Genomic DNA, 22637 nt, shown 5'->3' on the forward strand with positions numbered 1-22637 from the left:
TAAAAACAAACCACAACACAGAAAGCTTAAACAGACCAGTAATATGTAGGTATATATAGACCTGACCCCTATCTGCTCAGCTCTGATCCATTCTTATAAAAGGACAAAGTTGAAGCAAGACAGAAGAAAGAGAAATTAAAGAGTTGATCCCATTTACAATTGCACCCAAAACCATAAGATATCTAGGAATAAACCTAACCAAAGAGGCAAAGAATCTGTACTCAGAAAACTGTAAAACACTCATGAAAGAAATTCAGAAAGACACAAAGAAATGGAAAAACATTCCATGCTCATGGATTGGAAGAACAAATGCTATGAAAATGTCTATGTTACCTAAAGCAATCTACACATTTAATGCAATCCCTATCAAAATACCATCAATTGTTTTCAAAGAAATGGAACAAATAATCCTAAAATTTATATGGAACAAGAAAAGACCCCAAATAGCCAGAGGACTATTGAAAAAGAAAGCCAAAGTTGGTGGCATCACAATTCCAGACTTCAAGCTCTATTACAAAGCTGTCATCATCAAGACAGTATGGTACTGGCACAAAAACAGACACATAGATCAATGGAGCAGAACTGAGAGCCTAGTAACAGACCCTCAAGTCTAAGGTCAACTAATCTTTGGCAAAGTAAGAAAGAATATCCAAAGGAAAAAAGACAGCCTCAGCTTTGTGCAGTGGCTGTATCGTAGCCAATGAGGTTTATCTGAGGTGCGATTATTGCTAATTGAAAAAAGACAGTCTCTTCAACAAATGGTGTTGGGAAAATTAGACAGCCACATGCAGAAGAATGAAACTGACCATTTCCTTACACCACACACAAAAATAGACTCAAATGGATGAAAGACCTCAATATGAGACAGGAATCCATCAAAATCCTTGAGGAGAACACAGGCAGCAACCTCTTCTACTCAGTTGCAGAGACTTCTTTCTAGAAGCACCACAAAAAGCAAGGGAAGCAAGGGCAAAAATGAACTATTGGGATTTCATCAAGATCAAAAGCTTTTGCACAGCAAAGGAAACAGTCAACAAAACCAAATGGGCAGACTGGGAGAAGATATTTGCAAATGACATATCAGATAAAGGGCTGTATCCAAAATCTATAAAGAACTTATCAAACGCAACACCCAAAGAACAAATAATCCAATCAAGAAATGGGCAGAAGATATGAACAGACATTTCTGCAAAGAAGACATCCAGATGGCCAACAGACAGATGAAAAAGTGCTCCACATCACTCGGCATCAGGGAAATACAAATCAAAACCACAATGAGATATCACACCAGTCAGAATGGCTAAAATTAACAAGTCAGGAAACGACAGATGTTGGGGAGGATGCAGAGAAAGGGGAACCCTCCTACACTGTTGGTAGGATTGCAAGCTGGTGCAACCACTCTGGAAAACAGTATGGAGGTTCCTCAAAAAGTTGAAAATAGAACTACCCTATGACCCAGCAATCGCACTACTGGGTATTTACCCTAAAGATACAAATGTAGTGATCCGAAGGAGAACATGCACCTGAATGTTTATAGCAGCAATGTCCACAATAGCTAAACTATGGAAAGAACCTAGATGTCCATCAACAGATGAATGGATAAAAAAGAAGTGGTATATATATACAATGGAATACCATGCAGCCACCAAAAGAAATGAAATCTTGCCATTTGCAACAACATGGATGGAACTAGAGGGTATTATGCTGAGCGAAATAAGTCAATCAGAGAAAGACAATTATCATATGATCTCTCTGATATGAGAAATTTGAGAGGCAGGGAGGGGAGTTGTGGGGGATAGGGAATGAAAAAATGAAACCAGATGGGATTGGGAGGGAGACAAACCAAAGACACTCTTAATCTCATGAAACAAACTGAGGATTGCTGGGAGGTTGGGGTAGGGAGAGGGTGGTGGGGTTATGGACGTTGGAGAGGGTATGTGCTATGGTGAGTGCTGTGAAATGTGTAAACCTGATGATTCACAGACCTGTACCCCTGGGGCAAATAATACACTATATGTTAATAAAAAAGAAAAAAGGACTAAGTTGAGCCTTGCGCAGCTTTCTCTTCACCCATGAGTTTGGCCTTCTGAACGCTTTAAAAGGCTTCAGCCTTTGGGGTCCCTTTGCCGCTAAAATTCCTTCCTTCCTTCAAAACAGTTTCCAAGGTCTCAGCTTTAGCACTGGATCACTTTCTGGCTCTTGGCCGGGCATATCCAATGCTCCCTTTACTCCACTCACCCACCCATTCTCCTGCAGTGGGCAGTGTCAAGGTGTGTCCAACTAACAATCAAAGCCATTCTGGGCTAAGCCCAGGAGACTTTCCACCTGTGAAAAGAAAGTTATAAAGTCTAATGTTAGAAGTCACAGTTTAGGGGCGCCTGGGTGGCTCAGTGGGTTAAAGGCTCTGCCTTTTGGCTCAGGTCATGATCCCAGGGTCTGGAATCCAGCTCCACATTGGGCTCTCTGCTCAGCAGGGAGTCTGCTTCTCCCTTTCTCTCTGCCTGCCGCTCTGCCTACTTGTGATCTATCAAATAAATAAATAAAATCTTAAAAAAAAAGAAGTCACAGTTTAAAACTACCACTTTTCAACTTAGAACAAAAGAGAAGAAATGAGATATTACTCAGCTGTGGTATAAGAAATGTGTGGTCTATAAAATTCCTATGTAAAGTATTAATGGTAGAATCTTATCCCTTAAAAAGTGTCAACAGTTCAATATATATTTCAAAGGTAGAGTTTTATTATGAATCAAAGAGTATGAAATCATAACCATGAGAAGTATGGAGCTCTTTCCAGACTTGCAATGGATATGGAACTGAAATCCAGAAAGCTTAGCAATTATTTATACCTGACACCACCCCTCTTGCAAAATAGAACTTATTAAAAAGAACAGCTGTGGGGCGCCTGGGTGGCTCAGTGGGTTAAGCCACTGCCTTCAGCTCAGGTCATGATCTCAGGGTCCTGATATGGAGTCCCACATCCGGCTCTCTGCTCTGAAGGGAGCCTGCTTCCCTCTCACTCTCTCTGCCTGCCTCTCTGCCTACTTGTGATCTCTCTCTGTCAAATAAATAAATAAAGTCTTAAAAAAAAAAAAAAAAAACAGCTGTTATTGTACATTAAAAAGTCAAAAGTCAGGGTGGCTCAGTGGATTAAGCCTCTGCCTTTGGCTCAGGTCATGATCTCAGGGTCCTGGGATCGAGCCCCGCATCAGGCTCTCTGCTCAGCAGGGAGCCTGCTTCCCCCCTCTCTCTCTCTGCCTGCCTCTCTGCCTACTTGTGATCTCTCTCTGTCAAATAAATAAAATCTTTAAAAAAAAAAAAAAAAAGCCAAAAGTCCACTTTGGAAAACAGCTTGCATTTCTCAAAACAATTAAACATGAAACTAAAGGAAAATTTAAATCCACAAAAGGCTTCCATGTGAATGTTCATAGCAACATTATTCATAATTGCCAAAAACAACCTGCATGCATTATCAACAGGTGAATGGATATACACAATATGATATATCTATAAATGAAATAATACTGTTAATACTAAAAAGGAATGAACTGTGGACACATGCGACATCACAGATGAACCTCAAAACATCAAATAAAAGAAGCCAGACTGAAGAATGCATAGTGTGTGTTTCCTTTATATGAAATGGCCAGAAAAGGCAGATTTATAATTACAAAAAAGTAGATCAGTGATTGCCTGACCAATCACTAGAGACAGGAATAGGGATTAAGTTTAAATAAGAATGAGGGATATTAGTAGAGAACTGGAAAGTGTTTTGTTTTTTTTTTAAGATTTTATTTATTTATTTGGCAGAGAGAGATCACAAGTTGGCAGAGAGGCAGGCAGAGAGAGAGAGAGAGAGAGAGAGAGAAGCAGGCTCCCCGCTGAGCAGAGAGCCTGACACGGGACTAGATCCCAGGACCCCGAGATCATGACCTGAGCCGAAGGCAGCGGCTTAACCCACTGAGCCACCCAGGCGCCCCAAGAACTGGAAAGTGTTTTAAAACTGATTTATGGTAATGGTTGCACCACTCAGTAAAGTCACTAAAAAAAAAAAAATCCATTAACTTGTACACTTGAAAGGAGTGAATTTTATAACATGGAAAATACCTCAATGAAATTGTTTTTTAAAAAATCATGTCATTTAGGGGAACCTGGGTGGCTCAGTCAATTGAGGGTCCAACTCTTGGTTTTAGCTCAGGTCAGAGTCAGACAGAGCCCTGAAATGGGCTCCATCCTCTGTTTGTGATTCTTACCCTCTCCCTCTGGCCCTTCCCCCCACTCACACACACATCTCTCTCTCTCTCTCTGGCTCTCTAAAATAAATGGATAAATCTTTTTTTTTAATCATGTTGTTTAATTTATGTAGTATGTTCCCAAAATTTTGTATACTTGAAGTTACACCTGATAAGCACAAATAAAAGTAGCTCTGAGAAAAAGGATCTAACAATAGGTACAATAGAAATTTTGGACGTTATTTTCTAAAAAGCACACACAAATATACACCAATCAAACTCAAACACCACATGATGTGGACAATTTTTGGGGAAAATATACTCTTCCAAAGTTGGCTTCAAAACAAGTAGATGAATATATCAATATCCATCAGAAATTATTATTTATCAAAGACTTATCTCTTAAAAAGTTTGCTGGACTCTTCAAAATAAGGACTGTTAAACACTAAAAAACATATGTGACTCTTACAGTCCAGAGGATAATGTTTCAAGGAATTTTGTGGTAAGTAAAAAGAATTCATTTTATATAGCTTTTTAATAACTCTGATATAATCTCATTTATTAGTGCTGATATAAAAATTCTATTTCAGTAGCTAGTAATGGGGTACTAAACAGACTGGATCTTAAAATTCAAAACCAGAAGCGACCTTACAATCAGGTGTCACATTCTAAAATAAAAAGTAGAATTTGCAATTGGGCAACCCTCCCTTTTTAGGGGAAGAGATCCCCCCAGTAGATCCTGGCAGTTCTGTGAACTCTTCCAAAGGTTTAAACCAATAGAGAAAAGCAATTACACTCTGATCAAGGTGTTAATTGCAAAGCTGTGTCACAACATGTTTGATGTTTTTCAGCCCGCCGCATTCCTGAAAACCGTCTATCCTTGTCTAAGCACTGGACCAGGGAAAATTACGAGCCAGAGCTAATACAGGAGGGTGATTATAATCCTAATTTATTCCTCACCTCATACAGGAGGTGAGACTGTGACAAGGAAATGTACTTGGTGTTCTGGGTGTTAGTCATCACACACGGAATACTATTTAAAGTTGAACAAGCCATACTTTGACAAAGATACCATCAAGCCATGGCAGTCAAGTCAGATCGTAACTCTGAGAGTAGAGGTCCAATTTCACTTTCTGAGAATGGATGTCCCCACTGCTTTTCATGCTAAAATAGAATGACAACTGCCTTGGATCAGAGAAAGAAAGAAAAAAACGTGCCCTTTTCTCTGCCTGTCTCTGAGCAGAGGCTATGTCTGTGCCCTCATGGGTGGCACCAACCCTCCACAAGAAGGGCCTTTGGGTTCTTGGAGTGACCACTTCTGGCCAATGTGAGCAGCCATCACTGGTGGAGGGCAGCTGTGCCCCGGAAAGCAGCTGTCATGAGGCTACTGCAGGGGATCTATCAGAGGTAGAAATGGAGAGGCAAGGTAAAAATTTCACAATAAATGTGAAAAATAGTTGAGGGACACACTTGGAGATAGAGGTAACTTAGAGCAAAAAAGCCAGCAAAGTCTTATGCCATAATAATTTAGATAAAAATAGGAGGTGTAATTCCATTCTGTAGTCACAACTAGAAAGGCCAGCAACATATGGGATACTACGATGAATTATGCATCATGCCAAAGTCGTCAAATAAGAAAATCAGTATGTTCACTCAATTTGACTAGAAAGGAATCCAATAAAATCTAATACTCATTCCCTTAAAAACAACAACAAAAAATTATTAAACAAGATTTGGAATATTGCTTTATCATGATAAAGACTAGTACTCAAAAATCAATAATCAACATTCTACTTAATGGTGAATACTAGAGATATGCCTATTACCAAAAGAACCAAAACAAAAGTGCAATTTTCACCAAGTAATAGAGTTCAGGAACTTCTAGAAAAAGCTTCAAGGTGGATAAAAGTAATACAAAGTATCACTTTGGAAAGAAAAAAGGAAGTTTTCTTGATTTTCTAGTCTTGTTACTGTCAGACTAGAAAACCCAATACCAACAAAGAAAAACCACTAGCATTATTAAGGAAATGAATAAGGTTCAACACAAATCAATGACTTTCCTATATATCATCAATGACTAAATTACAAAACATAGAAAAATGTTCACTGTAGCAACAAAAACTACAATTCCCATGAGAAGTTTCCACATGAAATGTTCAGGACCTACAAAAAAACAAAGTACAGGGGCGCCTGGGTGGCTTAGTGGGTTAAAGCCTCTGCCTTTGGCTCAGGTCATGATACGGGAATCCTGGGATAGAGCCCCACATCAGGCTCTCTGCTCTCTGCCTGCCTCTCTGCCTACTTGTGATCTCAATCTTTCTCTCTCTCTCTCTGTCAAATAAATAAATAAAATCTAGGGGCGCCTGGGTGGCTCAGTGGGTTAAGGCCTCTGCCTTCGGCTCGGGTCGTGATCCCGGGGTCCTGGGATCGGCGGGGAGCCTGCTTCCTCCTCTCTCTCTGCCTGCCTCTCTGCCTACTTGTGATCTCTGTCTGTCAAATAAATAAATAAATAAAATCTTTAAAAATAAATAAATAAAATCTAAAAAAAAAACCCAAAAAACCAAAGTACTACTTAATTTTTACTGAGACACAAAATAGATGCTAAAATTTATTTTTTAAAAGATTTTATTTATCTGGGGCGCCTGGGAAGCTCAGGTTAAGCCTCTGCCTTCAGTTCAGGTCATAATCTCAGTATCCTGGGATCAAGCCCAGCAGGGAGCCTGCTTCCCCCTTTTTCTCTGCCTGCCTCTCTGCCTACTTGTGATCTTTCTCTCTGTCAAATAAATAAATAAAATCTTTAAAAAAAGAGATTTTACTTATCTGTTTGACAGAGAGAGAGATCAAGAGAGAGCACAAGCAGGGGGAGCAGCAGGCAGAGGGAGAAGCAGGCTCCCGGCTGAGTAAGGATCCCAATGTGGGACTCAATGCCAGGACCCTGGAATCACGACCCAAGCCAAAGGCAGACACTTATCCGATTGAGCCACCCAGGTGACCCATAGATGTTTTAAAATTTAAAAGAAAAAAAAAAATACACAACGGTATTGGATGGAAAGACTCAGTTATCTATAAAAACATGTACTTTTCCCAAATTAAAATAAGGTGTAGTGACAGTCCAATTAAAATTTCAAACGGAGAATGACAAAGTTATTCTAAATTTCCATGTTAGCAAAGGCAAAAATGTCTAAGAAATTTTACAAAAGAAAACTAATAATGAAAGAGTTTTCCATGCTAGATATTAAAACACTTATAAAGGTACAATAAATAGTATGGTGGTACCAGGCCAAATAATTAATGAATAAATCTTCAGAAGAGATTGCTTTGGGAAGATATTAAAATACACAATAACTAAGTATGATGAATGCAGGATGATAAGTCAGTGAGGAAAGGAAAAAGGAATAAATACTATAAAATACAGTGTGGGGAAACCAGCAGCCTCGGCTTGGACTATCATCCAAAGTCTTTTCTGTGGCCATTGAGACCCTACCTGATCTGGGTCCTGCCACCTTTCCAACCTCATTTAAAAACTACCACCTGGGGGCGCCTGGGTGGCTCAGTGCGTTAAAGCCTCTGCCTTCGGCTCAGGTCATGATCTCAGGGTCCTGGGAGGCTCAGGTCATGATCTCAGGGTCCTGGGATCGAGCCCCGCATCGGGCTCTCTGCTCCGCGGGGAGCCTGCTTCCTCCTCTCTCTCTGCCTGCCTCTCTGCCTGCTTGTGATTTCTGTCTGTCAAATAAATAAAATATTAAAAAAAATAAAAAAATAAAAAAATAAAAACTACCACCTGACACCAGTTAGAATGGTCAAAATTAGCAAGATAGGAAACAACGTGTGTTGGAGAGGATGTGGAGAAAGGGGAACCCTCTCACACTGTTGGTGGGAATGCAAGTTGGTGCAGCCACTTTGGAGAACAGTGTGGAGATTCCTCAAGAAATTAAGAATAGAGCTTCCCTATGGCCCTGCAATTGCACTGTTGGGTATTTACCCCAAAGATACAGATGTAGTGAAAAGAAGAGCCATCTGTACCCCAATGTTTATTGCAGCAATGGCCATGGTCGCCAAACTGTGGAAAGAACCAAGATGCCCTTCAACGGACGAATGGAAAAGGAAGATGTGGTACATATACACAATGGAGTATTATGCCTCCATCAGAAAGGATGAATACCCAACTTTTGTAGCAACATGGACAGGACTGGAAGAGATTATGCTGAGCGAAGTAAGTCAAGCAGAGAGAGTCAAGTATCATATGGTCTCACTTATTTGTGGAGCCTAACAAAGAACACGGTGGACATGGGGAGATGGAGAGGAGAGGGAGTTGAGGGAAACTGGAAGGGGAGATGAACCATGAGAGACTATGGACTCTGAAAAACAACCTGAGGGTTTTGAAGGGGCGGGGGTGGGGGGGTGGTGGGAGGTTGAGGAACCAGGTGGTGGGTAATAGGGAGGGCACATACTGCATGGAGCACTGGGTGTGGTGCAAAAACAATGAACACTGTTACGTTGAAAATAAAGAAATAAAAAAAAAAAAAACTACCTTGGACTCACCCTGTTCCAGCCTCACATGCCACCTTCCTAGCTTTCAAACACACTAAGCTCGTTCCTGCCTCACAGCCTTGACACTTGCTGTTCTCTCTGCCTGGGGGCCCCTTCAGTTCAAATGTCATCCCTTCAGGGAGAGCCTGTCTCTGACAACCCCTGCTGCAATAGCACCCTCACCTCTAAACCAAGCACTTACTATTAATGGCACTGTCACCTTCTGAAATTTATTTGTTAACACATTTTCTGACTAGAAACAGGCTCGCTAAGAGTAGGGTGATTCCTTCCTTGTTTCTACCAAGTCCTCACAGGCTAGAATAACTCTTAGCACTTACTGGAGGCTTAGAAATTTATATATATGTGAGTACATATGGTTGTGTGTATACATGTATGTGTACGTATACATCATATACATACACATACATATGCATGTGTAAAACATATGTTCAAACACATATATGGTATGTTTATAAGATGAAGGTAAGGACCCTTATTGGCAAGGACCATTCAATACAGATTTATCTTCTATGGAATAATTTTGCATTAAATGTATGTATAAAAACAAATATTTGCCATAATGAATTTAGTTGAATAGTAAGATATTAAGTTACAGGTTTATTAACAGTGAAGGACATATTATGTTATTTATTATCATCACATAACATCATCATTTAATTATAATCTTATCCCCATCATTATTTTTATCCACACTATAAATAGAACAGTAAAGGAAATGAGACTTCCAGACCTAAATTCCAATTCCAGTTGGAGTCACACACTATCCTGTGCCCCCTGTAATATCTACTTTTCCTGCAAATTCAAGAGTGCTAGTGCAACGTAATCAAGAGGTGACTAATTAGCAAATGATTCTGCTAAATGACAGAAGACAAAACTGGACTTGCCCAGTTGAAGAGAATTTGGATGCTTCTTGTCTGATCTTGTTCCTGCTTCTCCCTCTCTCCCTACCCTAACCCTACCTCCATACCACCTCCCATCTGGCAGGGCAACCCCATCTGCTGACAGCTGCCCTCCCTATCCCTCACTGTGAAAAAGGGAAAAAAGACACTGATATAAGGATCCTAAGCTAGATAAACTATTTTTATTGTTATTATAATAAGAAGAAGGAGAGAATGTGTAAAATATAATCAAAATTTAGGAGCAGGATCATCTAGATCTGGGAGCTGTATCACAGACTGCCTTCTCAAAAACAGGCTATAAATGGTGGGTTCTATCTTCCTAATTATATGTTTCATATCCATGTGGAGTATCTGCTTCTTTGTGGGATGTGTGGGGATGAGTATATAGGGGTATAGGTATGTCCACATATATGTAGTTTTTTGTAAAAGGATCAAGGAGCAGGGAAACGAAATTTTTTCATTATCTGAGCAGTTTAGTTGTCCACTTTTTGAAGAATGGGAGAGAGATTTACAGGAAAAGAATTGCTCCAATTATATATACATAATATATATATATATTATTACATATATAGTATATATGTGTATATACATAATATTATATGTATAGTATAAAATATCTTCATTTCTCTTTCTCTGGAATGTTTCACAATAAAGTATAATACCAGTCACTGATCTCTGAAAAGGTCCAGTGTGGCCTTGGGTCTACTTTGACCAGGCTAGGCCATAAGTTTGGGTTTTTAAAATATATTTATTAAACAGTGAAATTTCACAACTGTGTGACCTCATGAAAGAACTAAAAATCGCTTGGCAAAACAGGAATTGGCTGTGCTTTTCATGTGTAAACATTCCATATTCTTTATCTGCCTTCTGTAGAAATTACAACCCATAGGTTGAACTTATATAATATAGTTATAGATAACTTTTGTACTGAACATTCAGAAGAAATATTATGTAATGATACTTTTCCTTCCATTTCAATCTGAAATGTATATTACTGGATCCATTCTGCAACTGGAATCCAGCTACACGTAGACCTACTTTATCTGCCTCCAGTTTGAAAACAAAAAGACAAACAAATAAACCAAAAAACCCTCTACCAGTTCCACAGCCCTAGAATTGTTTCATAAGAAAAATAGCTTTTAAAAAGAGTATATTCAAGGGTGCCTGGGTGGCTCAGATGGTTAAGGGTCTGCTTTTGGTTCAGGTCATGATTCCAGGGTCTTGAGATCAAGTCCCACTTCGGGCTCCCTGTTCAGTGGGAAGTCTGCTTCTCCCTCTCCATCTGCCTGAAGCTCCCCCTGCTTGTGCTCTCTCTCTATCAAATAAATAAAATCTTAAAAAAATAAAAAATAAAAAAAGAGTATATTTGATTTTTAACCAACACAACCCCAAGACAATATGTAAACTGGAACGATGAAATAAAAACATTTCTCACAAAAATTTTTTAAAAAGCTTTTTATTGGTGCACCTGGATGGCTCAGTGGGTTAAAGCCTTTGCCTTCAGCTCAGGTCGTGATCTCAGGGTCCTGGGATCGAGCCCCACATCAGGCTCTCTGCTCAGCAGGGGAGCCTGCTTCCTCCTCTCTCTCTGCCTACCTCTCTGCCTACTTGTCTTGTGATCTCTGTCTGTCAAATAAATAAATAAAATCTTAAAAAAAAAAAAACTTTTTATCGACTCATCCTGGCTCTTAAAGCTTAAAGAAATCAGCTATCTGCCACCTATGTGTAATAAAGATCCTAGGCAAAAACCAAAACAGACAAACAACAACAACAAAAAAAACCAAACCACTGGATATTCCTTAGCCCAAGAACTTCCATTTATGTTATTATTTTATACTCTGTCTTTATATATACTCCGTACTTCTTGCAATTCTAAATCTCTGCTGCAGTAAGAGGAAAAATGCCCAATGGGAGGTTTTTGCCAGTATCGCGAAAGAAATTCTGCTCTACACTTAGTATTCCAGAGTATCCATGCTCTGATAAGTATGGCCCATATGTGTTTCTCCTTAGGAACAGAATGTTTCGCGGAGAGATTTCTCCAAAGGAATGAGGTGGTTTGGGGCAGAAGTGACATGAATAAATATCCTTTCTTTTTTGAGAACTGAAAATCAAGGTTTTACAAATGTCAGGAACCAGAAACCAAGGCTGGGCTATCCACAGAAATAGTGATTTAAAGGAAGAATGGGAGGGAATTTCAAAGTGTGGACTTCCCCTACTTATGCTACTAAATTAGACTTTTCTCCTGTTGAAAAAATTAAATAAAATTAAAACTCAAAATACACAGGGGCGCCTAGGTGGCTCAGTGGGTTAACGCCTCTGCCTTCAGCTCAGGTCATGAACCCAAGGTCCTGGGATTGAGCCCCGCATTGGGCTCTCTGCTCAGCAGGGAGCCTGCATCCTCCTCTCTCTCTGCCTGCTTCTCTGCCTATTTGTGATCTCTGTCTGCCAAATAAATAAATAAAATCTTTAAAAAAAAACTCAAAATACACAAAACAGACAATCATGTCAAAAAATGGGCAGAAGACATAAACAGCCACTTCTCCAATGAAGACATACAAATGGCTAACAGACACATGAAAAAATGTTCATCATCACTAGCCATCAGGGAGATTCAAATCAAAACCACATTGAGATACCATATTACACCAGTTAGAATGGCCAAAATTAACAAGACAGTAAACAACAAGTGTCGGAGAGGATGTGGAGAAAGGGGAACCCTCTTACACTGTTGGTGGGAATGCAAGTTGGTGCAGCCACTTTGGAAAACAGTCTGGAGATTCCTTAGGAAATTAAAGATGGAGCTACCCTACGACCCTGCAACTTCACTACTGGGTATTTACCCCAAAAATACAGATGTAGTGAAAAGGGCCATCTGTACCCCAATGTTCATAGCAGCAATGGCCACGGTCGCCAAACTGTGGAAAGAACCAAGATGCCCTTCAACAGACGAATGGATAAAGAAGATATGGTCCGTATATACTATAGAGTATTATGCCTCCATCAGAAAGGTTGAATACCCAACTTTTGTATCAACATGGACGGGACAGGAGGAGATTATGCTGAGTGAAATAAGTCAAGCAGAGAGAATCAATTATCATATGGTTTCGCTTATTTGTGGAGCATAAGGAATAACACAGAGGATATGGGGAGATGGAGAGGAGAAGGGAGTTGGGGAAATTGGAGAGGGAGATGAACCATGAGAGACTGTGCTCTCTGAGGAACTAACTGGGGGTTTGGAGGGGAGGAGGGTGGGAGGTTGGGTGAGCCTGGTTGTGGGTATTATGGAGGGCATGCATTTCATGGGGCACTGGGTGTGGTGCATAAACAATGAATTCTGGAACACTGAAAAGAAATTTAAATATAAATAAAAATTTTTTTAAATGCAAAAAATAATAATTAATAAAGGAGGGATAGGAAAGAGTCAATGAACTAAAAACCAAGGTTTTCCCAAATCACACCTATATATAGATGCTCAGTTTTTGGAAGCTAGTCCCAAACACTTATCCTCAGTTTCTTTTTTGCTGTTTGCCTTCTCCCCAGTTGACAACCTCCATCCTTATCTGCCTTCTCCGTGTCCTGGTGGATTCCAGCCTTTCTAAGTTCTCTAAGTTTATATGGCTTCCCAGCCTGGAATTCAGTACATAGAGGAAGGAAAAGAGAGCAAGGAAGGAAAGAAAATCTCTGCCCTCAAGATGCTTACATTCTAGTGGGAGGAAAAAGATAATAAACAAAATAAGTAATTAAAATATAGAAATATTAATTGACCCTAAGACAGTGCTGGTATTTGAACTTTTTGACCTGCAAAAATGGTGATTTCATATGAGTCAACCCATATATTAAATGGCAATGAATATTGTCTTAAAAATGAAGTAGGGGAGCGTAGGTAGTAAGGTTGATAAGGGAATGAGGGCAGAGACGGTTACAATGTAAAATAGGGCAATCTGGGGTCCCTGCATGCTCAGTAGGTTAAGTGTCTGACTCTTGATTTTATCTCAGGTCATGATCTCAGTGTGGAGATCAAGCGCTACAGTTGCTCTGCACTCAGCAAGGAACCTGTTTAAGATTCTCTCTCCCCCTCTCCCGCTGCACCTCTCTGCCCTCCTGCTTGCACACACTCTCTTTCTCTCTAAAAAACATAAAAATAAAAAATAAACAGGGTAATCCATTCCTATGTGGTACAATTTGTGAAACTGTTTTTGCTACTTTATCATTACTTTTCTAAGGAGCATGCATTCGTTTATAATTAGCTTTTAAAAACTTTATATCAAACTTGCTGAAAAACCACAATGAGTCACTTAAGCATGAAAGTTTTAGGGCATTTACATCAAGCAGGAATATAAGATACAAATCACACTAACACAATCTTATGCTCTATGAAATTAGATTAAATAGCGTGTGGTACAAAGCATTTAATTATATATGTTCTAAACCATTAATTTTAAAAACAAGCAATAAATTGTATTTTAATAAGCATAGAAATAGTTAATGTTACATTTTCTTTCTTTTTTTAAAGATTTATTTATCTACTTTAAAAAGAGAGAGAGAGTGTGTGTGTGCATGCATGCATGAGCCGGGGGCAGGGGGACGGTGGCGAGGAAGAGGGAGAGAAAGAACTCCAAGCCAACTCCCCACCGAGCATGGAGCCGGATGCAGGGCTCAATCCCATGACCCCAAGATCATGACCAGAGCTGAAATCATGAGTAGGCCACCCAAAGGACTGAGCCACCTAGGTACCCCATGTTACTTTTTTTTAAAGTTTATGTTACATTTTAGAAATATACATGATCAAAGAACAAACAATTCCTATTAATGATCATTAATCATTAATGGATGATTAATTAATGGATTAATGGATCACGCAAAAAGTCACCTTCCACCTAAAACAATGCGTTTCAGTGTTTAAGTTGTTTGTGAGCTACAAAAATATGAAGAGAGGGGAGACATACTTAAAAAAGGTATCTATGAGACAACTTAAAAAATAAACTAGGAACACCTGGGTGGTTCAGTCAGTTAAGCGACCGACTCCTGGTTTTGGCTCAGGTCATGATATCCAGGCTGTGAGATCAAATTCCGCAAGGGCTCTGCACTCTACACTCAGGGTGTCTCCTGCTTGAGATTCTCTGCCTCCCCCTCTCTGCCTGCCCCCCCGACTCTCTTCCTCTCTCAAATAAATAAATACATAAAATGTAAAAAAAAAAAAGACAAAAAATGAACTAATACATGGCTTAAACATTAACATAAAAGATGGAATTGTAACATTTTGTAAAACAAATTCTTCAAAAACTAGGATACTAGTAAGACTAATTATTAAATTAATCCATTGGACATGGTCTGGAATCTAAAAGGAAGATGTGAATTCTCTTTCCAAATACTGACTGACCTAGCTCAATAATCTTAACAGGTCATATATGCCCATTCCCCAAAAGAATTGTAAACCAGTATTGCTCAACAGAACCTTTTGCGGTGATAGAAATGTTCTGCCTTATCCCATAAGGTAACCACTAGCCAATGTGGCTAATGAACACTTGAAGGGTATCTAACGAAACTGAAAAACAGAATTTCCAAAATTTCATCATATTTATAAAATAATCACAGTACCCTTAACCTCAAAGAAACTGACTCCCAAATCAATGCACCTAATGCCATTACTAGGGGTCACACATCTGCTGTTCTAAAGAAAGACATTTTAATACCCAAAATATTATTTTTACAATTTATTGCATTCATAGGAACTTAGGTCAGATATATTCTTATGCAAAATATTGGAGTAAGTCTTGACCTCCACATTACTTTCTTAAATCTGTTACAGCTGTTCAATTTCAAATGGATATCCATTTCCTGTTATTTGCTAGACTTTATAACTTACAATAAATACAAAAGTTTTAAATGTAGTTATTGAACTGATACAGGAAGATGAAGTAAATTATCGTAAGAAAACAAAACTTTACAAAAGGTTATAAAAGTGGTTTGAATGTGTATCTGACCAAAGGGAATGCAGCTCAACAAGGACTTACTGGTTTAGCATGACATCAAGAATGAAGGATGTTCCAAAGGCATCAACCTGGAAGCTCGCCTGGTCAACATGAGTCAACTGCAATATCAAAAAGATGAAAGGTACTTACTATTCAGCCACAGCAATCAGACAATAAGCATTTCTTATGATCAAAAAGGTTTATAATATCATAAATTAGAAAACAGTTTCAGCATGGAGAGTAAAGGAAAAAAGTAAAATCCACACCTTCTTAGAAGCCAAGCATTCACCCATCTGAAGTAAAGTACTACCTCACCCCAGAGGGCAAGTACCCTACCTTTCTGGTTTACTCAAGTGGCTAAACAGTTCATTTCCAAGAAGACTGTGCTTCATCCATTTTACTCTATATTATATGATAGGCTCCTTTAAAATTAAACTTTGTACATTAAAAAAGAGGGAAAAATATGTTCAATTTAAGAGTAAAATAATAAAATGGATATGAGCTATTTACAAGGAAGATATCTAAATCTAAAACAAAAACAAAAAAAACCCCTTTTTAATCCTATCTGAAATACATACTTTAAAAAAATATTTCAGTTCTAATTTGCCAAACATAATTTCATAGACGTCTCCACATCTTTTTAGAGCAAAACTCAATCTCTGCTAACTACTGAAAATATCACCTACGAAAATTTGTTAAGGAAAAAAAAAATTACCATTTCCTATGTTACTCTAGGAACTCCCAGAGAAAATCACAAGGGACTCTAAAAAAAAAAATGTAATGTTACCAATAACACCAATATTAACATACTGAATAATCACATGCATTAACTGAAAAGAAGGAAACAAAACCATTTATTGTTTGATTCTCCAAATATTAACTGTAGCTATAGATAATCAGTAGGCCTATGAATTAAATTTTTTGTTTATATTTCTCTAGTATCCAAATTTCTAAAATAAACATGTATAATTCCAACAGTGAGAATAAAACAAACACGATTTTATAGATAAAAACCATCTGAGCAACCGTATTTAAGTAGTACATGAGGCAGTTGGTGTTACTGTTCTCAGAGAACCAGCACATCTTAAAAAAAAGAAACACCCTAGGATTCTGTGGGCCATTAGGGCACATCAATTATCCCTGGGATTTTCACACATAGTAAGTTTATGGTATCAGGTTAAAGGAGAGAGCTTAACTGATAATAATAAAGCCTTTTGGAAAGAAAAGAGAATTCTTGTCTTTTAAAGTATTTGAAAGAAGTAGAGGTAGAAGAACACCATACCTCATTTGCTAACACATTCCAATCCCCATGTAACCCCAAGAATGAAGAACTGTTTGGATACCTCTCAGCCTCATTACCTCATTAATCATTCAACTTTAACTCCCCGTTCTTCCCAGGTAATACCCAGGCTATCACCAAACTCTGGCTTTTTTCACTTCTTACAGTTTTTGAAACCACACCTTGCTCTTCCCATATCTGCCACAGATCATACTCTCCCTGATCTAAAATTGACTCTTTACCAAAACCCAAATGTAAGCTCCAGATTTTCTACTGTACCAAATACAAATTTTCTCTCCCTGGATATCAAGATCCTCCACGGTCACCTCTCCCCAGCCTAGACATAATGGCACACAAGTCCCCAAGGATACACCCATACCCTATCTGTGGTCAATTCTCCCTTCTACACTTTAATTCAACAAGCCGGGTGCATTCCAGCTTTTTTTGGTGCCTTTTATCCATCACTTCTGTGGAGCGCCTTTCTGAACCAGACCCTTGGACAGTGATCTTCACCAAGGTCATTTCCCAGAAATGGCCCCTATCCATCCTTCAAAATGTAGCTCAAGCTCCTCTTTGTATCAGTCTCTTAAGGCTGTCACAACAAAGTACTACAGACGAGGAGGCTTCAACAACAGAAATTTACTTTCTCATAGTTTTGGAGGCTGCAACTATAATATCAAGGGGTAGGCAGATTTGGATTCTCCCAGGACCTCTCTCCTTGGCTTCTCACTGTCCTCACGCAGCCTTTTCTCTACACAGGTGCACACATGGCACACCCTAATTACCTCATTTAACCTCAGTTACATCTGTAAAGGTCTTATCTCCAGAGTCACAGCAGGGGTTAGGGCTTCAACACAGGAATTTTGGAGGAGACATGGTTCAATCTAAACACTCCTCCTCCATGAAGTCTTCCCAGTCTTTTCCAACCACCACCTCTCCTCCTCCTCAGTACTGTTCACTATCATACGAGGGCCTCAGTAGTGACCCGAGTCAGGTACTCGATAAGTATTTCCTGGCTAACTCATTTGAGGGTTTGTTTTATCAGTCACCTGGATACAGAAACGAACAAAAATGGAACAGCTATAAATTACCTGCCTATAGTGGGCGCCTGGGTGGCTCAGTGGGTTAAGCCGCTGCCTTCAGCTCAGGTCATGATCTCAGGGTCCTGGGATCGAGTCCCGCATCGGGCTCTCTGCTCGGCAGGGAGCCTGCTTCCCTCTCTCTCTCTCTCTCTCTCTCTGCCTGCCTCTCTGCCTACTTGTGAACTCTCTCTGTCAAATAAATAAATAAAATCTTAAAAAAAAAAATTACCTGCCTATAGAAATGCATTCCTTCCATCAACGTTGTTCTTAATGCCACATCAATGGATGATGGCTTTCCTTTTGTCTAAAAGCTTTCTGAATTTCCTGAAGTGCTAACAACCATGTTTTGGAACAGCCTGCGGAAAGTGCTGCTTACCAGAAATGACGTCTCCATTAAAACTTCTCTTCTCTCCATTCTTTCTTGGCACATAACTGGGGTGAATAGGGGAGAGGCCCCATGCTATTCATCACGGTATCCTGATTCAGCGTAGGGATCAAGATAACATTACCGTTCTTTCTCAGCAAGATACTTATTGTTTATACCCACTTCATGTAATTCTTACGTTTTTTTTTTCCTGCATCTTCAGTTTACAACAGCTAGTATCTTATTTTATTGATCTCGCATGTGTCCCAAAGAGAAACGCATTACTTAAATTCAAAAGAAAACCTATTGACAGCATGTGTAACTGCTGTTTAGTAAAAAACGCTTGCATTATTGATAGTAACAGGAACAACAGTATATTAATATTGTTTTAATCTCAGGCAAGTTTCCTTCGTCTGTATACAGATTGATTCACTCAACAAAAACCTTCTGAGAGTCTAGCAAGTGCTGGGAGCTTTTCTGATTTAGTGAAGAAAACGGACCACGTTTCTCTGTTAGTGGAGCTTATTTTCTAGGGAAGGAAGACAGAAAGTAACAAATAAAATGACAGAGGATGAACAATAAAAAATAAACTGAGAAAATAAATACATTATTCCCAGATGTAATAAAACATGGTAAACAGGTGACCAGGGTTGGATTCTAGGTGGTCCTAGAAGGCTCTGGGAGGATCTGCCATCTATGTGACACATGAGTGAGTAAAAGGAATCTGTAGTAGATGGAATAATGGCCCTAAAGATGCCCGCACTCTAATCCCAGAAACCTATGAACATATTATCTTATGTGGCAAAAGGTAATTAGCATATGTGACAAATTTAAGTACCTTGAGATGGAGAGAGTATCCTGGGTTATCCAGATGGGCCCAATCTAATCAAGAGTCCTTGTAAGACCAGAGTCTTAGAAAGGTCAGAGTCAGAGGAGACATAATGATGGAAATAGGAATTAGAATAAGGTGAAGCAAAAGCCATATGCCAATGAATACTGGAAGCCTCTAGATACTGGAAAAGGCAAGGAATATCCTCTGCTAGAGGAACCCAGTATTGCCAACACCTGAATTTTAGCTTTGCAAAACCCATTCCAGGCTTCTCATCTACAGAATTGTAAGAAAATTAATTTTTGTTGTTTTATAATATTAAGTTTGTGGTAATGTTTTACAGCAGCAATGGGAAACCCAATACAGCATCACTGGCCATGTACATGAACATTAAGAAAAGCAGTTGCCATAAAGAGCTGATTTGACCAGTGGTACAATGTCATTCTCTTCCACTGGTTGGTTAAAACCAATCTCACAGCTGGAGCTCAGACATTCATGAAGGCACAAGGATCAAACTCCAAACTCAAGACTGCTGGCCAAACCAAACTTGCAGTGGTGATTGCTGAAACAAATGTTAGCATGGTTTCCTTGATTCTGTGTGGCCTTCTCTCTTTCTGGAACCTGCCTTCCCCATGTTTGACTTTAAGAAGCAGGCCAAAGAGAACAAATATGTTTATGCCTTTAGGTTATCTTGGAGAAAAAATTAAGTAGTATTACACTGACTTCATGCTGTATTAACAATCTAGCTTCTTGGCCAACACCATCAATGTGAGCCAAGATGGTTCTCAGAAAGTTAATCTTAGACCCTGCCTTTTTAGTTCAAATGAAAATGAAATGTTTGAGAAGAGAGAACTAGTATAATATCAGGATTTTCCCCTTTTGGGGGGGGGGTGGATGCTATCATATATTGCCAAACAAAAATTCTAATACTTATTAACTTCCATTTGAATGCTAAAATGTAATAATGGCTCTCAGAGATATATAAAAAATGTATTTTGCAGAAATGCATTCTTTCAAATTACTACATAAGAATGATTTGCTATCTTGGGAAGCCTGGGTGGCTCAGTCAGTTAAGCAGCTGCCTTCAGCTCAGGTCATGATCCTGGAGTCAGGGGACTGAGCCCTGCATCGGGCTCCCTGCTCGGCAGGAAGTCGGCTTCTCCCTCTGCCCCTTACCCAGCTCATGTTCTCTCTCACTCACTCTCTCTCTCAAATAAATAGATAAAATCTGAAAAAAAAAAAAAAAAAAAAGAATGATTTGCGATTACAAAAACTATTAATCAAATGATTCAGGATCATACAATAATATGGAGAAAACTCTTAAAGTTCATATAATACATCATCTTTATTTTACAGAGAAGAAAACAGGCCATTGTGGGCAAATGTCATTTGCAAAGTCACACTGCTTGGTAGCAGAGGCTGTTGGCAGCATGCTTCATCCCAGTTTTCATTCTGCAGCGTGGAGGTGCTTGCAGGTTTTACTAGGTTCTTAGGAGTAATTATTATAACAGGAGCATTTTTAGAGTCACTAAAATGTTCTAAAGAACATTTTTAAAGCATATGAAAAGAAAATTAAATGATGAAAAACAGTGTTTAGAACTCTGTTTTCACTAGAACAAGCAATAGCGTTACCACATCGGACACAGAGCACATGCTCTGAGGCCAATCTGATCACAACCTAAGAAATTAAGAATTAGTTTAAAGTAGACATAGAAATTCATCTTTTAATGAAAAAAAGTTACATAGGCATGGCAAAATGTGTGAGTGTATGTGTGTGTCTTAAGGACTGAGACAGCACTGACGCTGACCTCTCTAGGAGCTGTGAAACAAAAGATTGAGAGAAAAACATCGGAAGATATAAAATAACTATCCAGATGGCAAGAAAACGTAATAAACCAATAAAATTATGTAAGGATAATTTTAAATTCAAATTTCAAAAATGAATCACAGAATTTTAGGACCAGAAGAACCTGCTATAAATTCCCAGATTGAGGCCTATTTATTATTCATGGGTAACAGCTGAAATTTCAATGTGAAGCTAACATAACCCCATGCTCCTGTGCATTTTGCCTCTTGGCAGCCTTTCTCTCCTTGCATCGGCTAGAGCCCATGAACCAGGGCCAACCTACATATCCGAAAGATCAAGTAAGTACAAATGAACCTTTCAAGACTGCTTTATTCATAACCATTTTTTTAAAGCTAAGTTGACACTGAAACTTTCATGGGAGAATCAGAACTTTGACACAAAGAGAAAGACAAGGAAGTTTGGGTTTTTAATTAAGCCCAACTTGAATAATGAATCAATGAATACCAATGGGGGTAGGAGTATTACCAGTCAAATGGCATTGTGTAACCCAGTAACTGTGAAAGTAATTAACATTATTAAAAAGAAGTCTTTAATACATGTAACAGAATCTTTAGCTTTTCTGCATCCAAAATACTTTACTATTCACTTCAAGTTAGTTTAAAAAAAAAAATACAAGTGTAATTCCTGGCATCTAATATACCTTGAGATCAGTAAAAAACAAAATACCAATAATCACTTGCATATATTATCTCTTTCTTTTTCTACAACAGAAAAGGCCAATTGAAAAATCACCAGAATCTCACTGTAATTACTCCATGGCCTTATGTGAACTTGTGACAAAAGATCTCAAGGAGACACATCTATTAACATTAAGATTCCTCATTCTACTATTTGTTGGGCCACAGCAGCCGGATAGTGTTCCCTTGGTTAGTGAGTTAGTAAGTGGAATTCTGTGCAGAGCTAACATGTGTGAGCCTAACACGTAACCAGTTCTCATGGTTTTCCCCTCTAGCTGAACTTGGTCTCCAACTCAAATGCCAGTTCTTGCACTGACTTTAATTGATATGAAAAATTTTACATTGATGCAAACTTGTTCACTCAATGGGACATACCCTTGTTTTGGGGTGGATGAGCCAAGGATAGATATTATGCCATATAAATCTCCCCATCGAGGAAACTCTAGGTGAAGCCATATATAACACACACACAAACACACACACACAACTTTCTTTAATGAATCCTTGACAAGCATTCTCTGATTTCCCTGGCTGAAGTTTCCAGTTCTGGTGACCCTGGAAGCCCTGAAGGCTTTGATTTCTTGACCGCCATGGGCCCTTCTCTCCAGTAGCCCCTGCTCCAACAACTAGAGGCAGAGAGACTGTGCTGACATAGGCACCAATCAGCCTTGATATTCTCATCTCCATTCTGGAAGTCAGGCAGCCTCATTACCTATTTATGCTCCAGCTATCTTCTGATAAATCAGTCTCTCCATCATCTTGGCCATTAACCGCCCATTACTAGGTCTTCATTTAAGGCCTGAACAGGAAACGCTTATTCGTGTAATTCTGAAGTCAGAGAAGGCCTCTAAGACCTTTAGCAACCTGAGAACAATATAATATGTAGTG

At 39.0% G+C, this 22637-nt stretch overlaps 1 protein-coding gene and 1 pseudogene across 25 annotated transcripts in view; one reads left to right on the forward strand and one right to left on the reverse strand.

Moving 5' to 3' along the window:
- Positions 1 to 22637, reverse strand: part of ADAM22 (ADAM metallopeptidase domain 22) — a 226515-nt gene that overhangs the window by 176723 nt on the left and 27155 nt on the right. For all 25 annotated transcript variants that reach the window (XM_046020360.1, XM_046020365.1, XM_046020359.1 and 22 more), the window contains exon 3: positions 15694 to 15770. In XM_046020360.1, the coding sequence (XP_045876316.1) occupies positions 15694 to 15770 (77 nt within the window). The remainder of the gene's footprint in view (positions 1 to 15693; positions 15771 to 22637) is intronic.
- Positions 672 to 791, forward strand: LOC123952344 (annotated as a pseudogene).

The sequence above is a fragment of the Meles meles genome, chromosome 10, assembly GCF_922984935.1.
Source record: "Meles meles chromosome 10, mMelMel3.1 paternal haplotype, whole genome shotgun sequence".
Classification (NCBI taxonomy): Eukaryota; Metazoa; Chordata; class Mammalia; order Carnivora; family Mustelidae; genus Meles; species Meles meles.